We start from the raw sequence: 7,210 nt of genomic DNA, 5'->3' as shown, positions 1-7,210 counted from the left end.
GTTCGCTTCTATTGGTCCCCTTGCCCACCGGCGTCAGCATCGGTGTGAGAAGTCATCCTTTCCCGGAAAAATCTCAGTAGCACCCGAAGCTAAGAGTCTGCATAATAGGAAATTTTCGGCGCGGTAGATCCTATCATTGACATCCTCTGGTCGGGATTGTCGAATCCGTTAGCCTATTGATGTACTGCATCGCTGCGGACTGGCCCTAGCCATGGCATGCGTGCCTGTTTCAAACGTATGCCATATCTATCTCTTATTTCCCACGGACGACGAAACCACTCCGTTATCTCAAGTTTCTTCAAGTTTACCCAAGCGCATGTTTCAGATACCCTTCTGCGTATGGCGTTGTCCCCTTCATGCGTACCTTTCCTTGTTGACAGCAAGAAGATCTGTACTTCACTGCCTCAGGTACCTTTACATATATTGAAAGGATCTCTGCTTTAATGACAATTAACCACCTGCCAGCTCATATATAGGCTAGCAGAGTGTTAATAAATATGTGATTGTTCGCATCTAGGCTTTCATCAAAGTCATTATCCAGTTTCCTTTTTTCCTTTCTATCTTCAGCCTCACCGGGTGGGCTTGATGTTCCTATCTCTCTTATTTCCTTGATATCTCTATTTTCAATTATTAGCGTGTGCTGGTTCACGCGCGCCTATATACCCAATTTCCTCTCCGCACTCTTGTTTAGATAACAGCCTAGATACGCGACGCAGGACAGACTCTCTGCTTCTTTTCTTTTCTCCTTCTACTTTACTATCTCCACGTTTTAGAAAAATTCTACACTCTTCTCTGTGGCCTTTTCTTCATTTCCCAGCTTGTTCTCCTTTGTGTTTGTTCTCGGCTAAGGGCGGCCTTTCTCCTTGTTTCTGTACATTTTTGCTTTATACTGAAAATGGCACCAATACTTGATCACTTTACGTCTCACGCTGCCCTTTCAGCGCGGTCGTTTGGACTCGGTGGGCCAGCCTCTAGCATGGTAGTCATCGATATTGTCATGACGAGCATTGCAGTTGCTCTTGTGCTGAACCGCGTTGTTGTTCGGCTGGTGACAAGCAAGAAGCTGGCATCGGATGACTTCGTTATCATAGGGTCCTTGGTAAGTCTTCTCGAGCCTGTTTACTGAGATTCCAATTGCTAACTGGATATATCTCTATTTAGATCATTTGCGTGGCCATGAATGTTGTGAACATTGCAGGTAGGTCTTGCACAACCAATTGATGTATAACAATACCACCTATCTAATCACTATATAGCCATTAATCATGGGTATGGGCGACCTTCATCTGACGTGCCCGTGAATGACTTGAAAATAGCCCTTGAGGTGGGTTACAGCTAATGACTGTGATTTTTACGCGTTTTTAAGCTGACCTTTTGCTGATATAGTTATATTTCGCCCTACAAATGCTCTATAGAGTGACTATAAACATGACGAAGCTTTCAATGCTGCTCTTATATCGCAAGATCTTTGACACCGAAAGATTTCGATTCAAACTCATTTGCGACGTTTTATTCGTCTATATAATGCTTTACACGATCGCCACCTTTATAGTCACTATCTTTCAATGCGATCCTATCCCAAAAGCCTGGGGTAGGGATATACCTGGCTCTTGCGTTAATCTTACTGCTTTCTGGTATGCTAACGCAGCACTGCACACTTTGACCGATGTCATTATCCTACTACTCCCCATGCCAGTCATCAAGGGGCTCAAGTTACCCCGACGCCAAAAGCTCGCATTGAATCTAGTATTCGCCCTTGGGGTATTGTATGTATCTTTGTACCTTATTTTTTTATGCTGAAAACTAAGAGCACTAAGACTAACCCCCTCCCTCTCTGCTTGTTAGTGTCTGTGGCACTTCAATTGCGCGCATGCTTACCCTCAATACGTCTTCTAAGGCGAGCGACGTGAACGAGGGAACGGCACTATCAACGCTATGGACAACTATCGAAGCAAACACAGCCATTATTTGTGCTTGTCTCCCAATGGTTCGGATACCTCTATCAAAGGTTATCCCATCTCTATTTCCTGCATTTCAATACAGTGACAGCATCTGCGAGACCAGTAGTGAGGCTTCCACTGCGAAGTCTGATCGACCCTTTATTACTTCCTGGTGCTCACTACGAAACTCAAGGAGCTCCTCCGTCTCTGAGACGCAGACGATGCTTCCCAATTCTTACGGCCTCGCAAATATTATATTCCCTACCTGGGGATAGGGTTGTTGACTCCTCTAGCGCAAGTGTTCTCTTTGCCACTTGTTTTCTCTTCCACCCCTCTTTTTCCATTTTGATTGATTGACTTTTGAGACTCCATCTTTCTGGCTGGTTTTACTGGTGCGATACATGTTTTATGATATTCAATGTTGTTAATGTTCTCATGTTTGGGCTTGTTTTGGCGTTTAGGGGAACAGCGCGGGGATGAGTGAGATATGCAATGATGATTCTACAGAGGGAGTTGTTGGAAGGGAGCGTTGCTTCAACGTACGGTTTCAGAGTATGCGATCTGGCCATATGGCACAAGGTATCAGGGGTTAAATGCACGTTTCTGAATCCAATCCTTTTTTTTGCTTCTTCTGCCTTTGTCTTTCTCTTATCGCCTATCGCTTATCAGAGTGGCTTATCGCCGGCTGACTAAGCGACCAACATTCGCGACACAATTGCTGCCTTTGAGAGAAATGACGACGGTTGATATCCAAACGAACAGCCAGCTGATTCTTCGCCGTGTTTTCAAGATCATGGGCCCAAAAAAGGGCGGCGGGAATCGTGCTGGGCCCAAGAAATCCTCGAGCTCGCAGCCTGCAGAGATCTCCATCTCGGACTTTGTTGCTGCGGGCGAGAAAAATGAAGCTAAGAAATCGAAAGCTGGAACTAAGTCCAAAGGCAAAGATACTGGAGGGGAGGCTGCGAATAAGCCGGAAGAGCCCAAGAAGCCCTCCGTGAGGGCTGTTATAGGCGGCGCATCATGGACAGGTAAATTGCCTGTTAACATGCTTTCGGAGCATTGTCAGAAGCAGAAGTGGGCTAAGCCTGAGTATACAATGGTATGTCACCATATATTGAACGTCTGCTATGGTTTACTATAATGATACTAACGGAACAGACCAAAAATGCGGATGGGTTTCTGGCAGATGTGATATTGAAAAAGGTCAACCCCAAAACAAACGACACGGTGACCCTGCCTCCCTTTCGCCTGCCCCCTTCGCATAAAAAATTGGGTACACAGCCAACAGCTGTAGAAGCCCGCCACTTTGCTGCTGCTTACGCACTGTTCCGGGTATGCAACATGCGGAATCTGCATATGATGATGCCTCCGACTTTTCGGGACCTCTGGAAGGACCAGTTTGCAGCGCTTAAGGCAGAGGATGTGAAAAAGGGGAATGGTTGGATGTATGAAGCCGACCCTTTCACTACATTCCAGGAAAGAAATAATGCCATTGCTGAACTTACGCGGCGGAAGGAACAAAAGGCAAAGGAACCGTCAAAACAAAAAGAGGATCGTGTTCAGCTCGGACTGTCGTCAGGTGCGAGTGGCGGTAGTGGCCATACAGGAGGCCGTTGGCTGAAGGCACCCAAAATTGATATGGGTGACAAGGTACGTGGGAGAGTTGAAGAGTTAATTAGGAGGAGAGCTATATGGAATCCGTATAGGATTGAAATATCAGAAGATGGGAAAAGGAACATGATGGATGAGCTTGTCAAACTTGGCTTCCGAGCAAGCCATGTTGAAGAAGCGCTCTCAGAATGTAAGGATAGAGAGGAGGCTCTTGAGTGGCTCCTCATCCATATACCAGAAGATGATCTTCCCCCGTGGAGTCTGCCGGAAGGATATACCGCTGGCATAACGTTGGCAAGCAATGATCTTGCAAGGGAGTCTAAAATCAAACGACTCTCTGCTGCTGGATACTCAGCGGATCTCTGCCGCTCCGTTCTTGATAAATATGAGAACGATGAACGACTCTCGGCAGAAGCTCTACAGCACATGTTAGTTTACAGTCAAGACCTTGCTATTGAATCTTACGCACCAGTTAATGGCAATGCCACTTGGGAGGAAGAACACCAAACGTTAGAGGCTATTTATGATACCAAATATAAAAGACTATCTGAAAATGCATGCCAAATCATGACAGAGCCCGAGTCGTTACCGCATATTACATACTCTTTCTGGAACCCAGCTAAAGCTGCCTACCCCGAGGCTCCTCCGGTGGTGGCCATCCTCACGAAGGAAATACCAGCCTATATCCGATTGAGTGCCACGCGCCAGGCAGTACACCATGCAATAGCCAATCTTAAGGGGGAACCAATGATTTTCAACATCATTGACTGGCTAAATGAGAATTTACCTCGCATTTTGGAGAGTCCTGGGAAGCTACGGAGTATTTCTGTTGAGGCCGGTGACAATGTGAACAGCGAAGACGATTTATCTACAGTCTCTAATCCGAAATCAAAGTCGAAGTCGGCTAGAGGAATGGCACATCGACCCAAGAAGCTTACCAGTGATGACATCCGACGTAGCTGGGAAACCAAACAAACCACGCCCGAGCAACAGAAGATGCTCAAGGCAAGACAGTCTTTGCCAGCGTGGGATATTCAAGATGCAATTCTGGATGAAGTTCATTCGCACCAGGTCACCATTATCTCTGGTGAGACCGGTAGTGGGAAGAGTACTCAGTGTGTCCAGTTTATTTTAGACGATTTGATCAAGCACGACCTTGGCTCATCGGCAAATATTGTCTGCACGCAACCACGAAGAATATCCGCTCTGGGTCTTGCCGATCGAGTTAGTGCAGAGCGATGTTCAGCCGTCGGCGACGACGTTGGGTATATCATCAGAGGAGATTCAAAATCCAAGCCGGGTGTAACGAAGATCACATTTATGACAACAGGTGTCCTACTGCGGCGTCTCCAGACAGCCGGTGGAAGTGTTATTGAAGCTTTAGCGGACATTAGTCATGTGGTTCTCGATGAGGTTCATGAGAGAGGCCTTGATACCGATTTCCTCCTTGCCGTACTGAGAGAGGCTTTGAAAACCCGTAAGGATCTGAAACTTATTCTGATGAGTGCCACCCTCGACGCCAATATGTTCATCAACTACTTCGGTGGCGATAAGCACGTTGGAAGAGTCAATATCCCAGGTAGGACGTTCCCTGTCGAGGATATATACCTTGATGATGTTCTTCGGAGCACCGGCTTTAATTCAGCCTCACCATATGAGCTCTCTGATGACAATGAGCAGTCACTGGGCAAAACCATCCAGAAACTGGGTAGTGCGATCAACTATGAGCTTATATCCAACACAGTTCAACATATTGACGCTCAACTTGGTAATGAGCCTGGTGGCATCTTGATCTTCCTACCAGGAACTATGGAAATAGATCGGTGTTTATCCTCCATGAAACATCTACATTTTGCCCATCTGCTGCCTCTGCATGCCTCACTGCTCCCGAGTGAACAAAAGCGAGTCTTTAACGCACCTCCTCCGGGAATGAGAAAGGTTATTGCGGCCACAAACGTTGCGGAAACTTCCATTACGATCGAGGATATAGTTGCCGTTATAGACACTGGTCGAGTCAAAGAAACCCGGTATAACCCAGTTGACAACATAGTACGGCTGGAAGAAACATGGGCCTCCCAGGCAGCTTGCAAGCAGCGTCGAGGTAGAGCTGGACGTGTACGCAACGGTACCTGCTTTAAACTGTACACTCGAAATGCAGAGAAGAATATGGCATCCCGACCTGAGCCGGAAATCCGGCGTGTGCCTCTTGAACAACTCTGCCTTTCCGTAAAGGCGATGAGAGGGATTCAAAATGTGCCTGATTTTCTTGCAAACACTCTCACACCCCCAGACAACATTGCTGTGGGCGGGGCTTTGCATATGCTTCACCGTATGGGAGCCCTTGACAATGATCAGCTAACTGCGCTTGGCCGCTATCTATCTATAATTCCAGCAGATTTGCGGTGTGCAAAATTAATGGTTTATGGTGTGATATTTGGATGCATCGAAGCATGCTTGACCATTGCTGCGATCTTGACGGTTAAGAGCCCGTTTGTAAGCCCAAGGGAAGCCCGTGAGGAAGCCAAAGAGGCTAGAAGTGTATTTTCCAACGGAGACGGGGATATCCTGACAGATTTATCTGCCTACCAACAGTGGGTGGATAAGATTCGAGAGCAGGGCTATCGAAAGGCCCAAGTATGGTGCCGGGACAACTTCCTACTTCCACAGACGCTGCAGGATATCTCGTCCAATCGAGCTCAACTCCTTGGATCGTTGAAAGATGCAGCGCTTTTGCCAGTCGATTACAAGGACCCTGGGTGCGAAAGCCGCTGGAATCGCCATGACAAGAACAGTCATTTAATCCGTGCCTTGATATCAGGTGCGTTCAACCCTCAGATTGCATCGATATCCTTCCCCGAGAAGAAGTTCGCTGCTTCGATGACTGGAACCATTGAGCTTGACCCTGAGGCCCGCACGATAAAATACTTTAACCAAGAGAATGGCAGAGTGTTTGTGCACCCCAGCTCTACCTTGTTCGATGCACAGGTATTTTCCGGATCTGCACAATACGTGAGTTATTTCACCAAAATGGCAACAAGTAAAGTATTCATCCGAGATGTGACGCGTGAGTAACCCTTATTATTCCCATACACTTAAAATGTAAAACTAATAAATTCTTTTGGTAGCATTCAACTCATATGCTCTGCTGTTGTTCACCGGGCAAGTGACACTGGATACTCTGGGCAGAGGCGTGCTTGTTGATGAATGGCTCCGGCTCAGGGGTTGGGCTCGAATAGGGGTTTTAATTTCTAGGCTGAGGATGATGCTTGATGAAGTATTGAGACGAAAAGTTGACAACCCCGGCCTCAATGTGGAGGAGGACGAGGTCATTGACGTCGTCCGTCACCTCGTCTTACTTAACGGGCAAGATCTATGAACAGGATTGCCATTGTTTGGTCGTATCTCATTGCCATATTTTGTTGGATAGCTACTTTTGGTTGGAACATAAAACAGTTGTCACAGGATATAAGAAGGCGGAATAGATTTCAGGTGATTTTTTTCATATATTGTGTCATGATGCTAGAGACACCGCAACGGGCTACTACGGAAGAATCATGAGCTAGATGACTGAAAGATAAGATAATATACATTAGAATAATGATTTAGCATGGGTCAAGGCCAAATCTAATGAGGAACAGCTGAAAGTATGTCAAAGGAAG

The 7,210-nt window shown here is 46.6% G+C and overlaps 2 protein-coding genes across 2 annotated transcripts; both read left to right on the top strand.

Annotated features, from left to right (window-relative positions):
• Window positions 1–895: 895 nt before the first annotated feature.
• Window positions 896–2,215, top strand: MGYG_03429 (integral membrane protein; the record flags this gene model as incomplete). Its single annotated transcript, XM_003175859.1, has 5 exons — window positions 896–1,099; window positions 1,162–1,198; window positions 1,257–1,324; window positions 1,387–1,766; window positions 1,846–2,215. The coding sequence occupies 5 exons, from the start codon at window positions 896–898 to the stop codon at window positions 2,213–2,215; spliced, it is 1,059 nt and encodes a 352-aa protein (XP_003175907.1).
• Window positions 2,216–2,673: 458 nt separating this feature from the next.
• Window positions 2,674–6,927, top strand: MGYG_03428 (ATP-dependent RNA helicase DHX8; the record flags this gene model as incomplete). Its single annotated transcript, XM_003175858.1, has 3 exons — window positions 2,674–3,039; window positions 3,099–6,615; window positions 6,677–6,927. 3 exons carry the CDS (start codon window positions 2,674–2,676, stop codon window positions 6,925–6,927), a joined length of 4,134 nt encoding a protein of 1,377 aa, XP_003175906.1.
• Window positions 6,928–7,210: the final 283 nt, after the last annotated feature.

The sequence above is a fragment of the Nannizzia gypsea genome, genomic scaffold, assembly GCF_000150975.2.
Source record: "Nannizzia gypsea CBS 118893 supercont1.2 genomic scaffold, whole genome shotgun sequence".
In the NCBI taxonomy this organism is placed as follows: domain Eukaryota; kingdom Fungi; phylum Ascomycota; class Eurotiomycetes; order Onygenales; family Arthrodermataceae; genus Nannizzia; species Nannizzia gypsea.
This window is presented reverse-complemented; position numbering and strand designations above follow the sequence as displayed.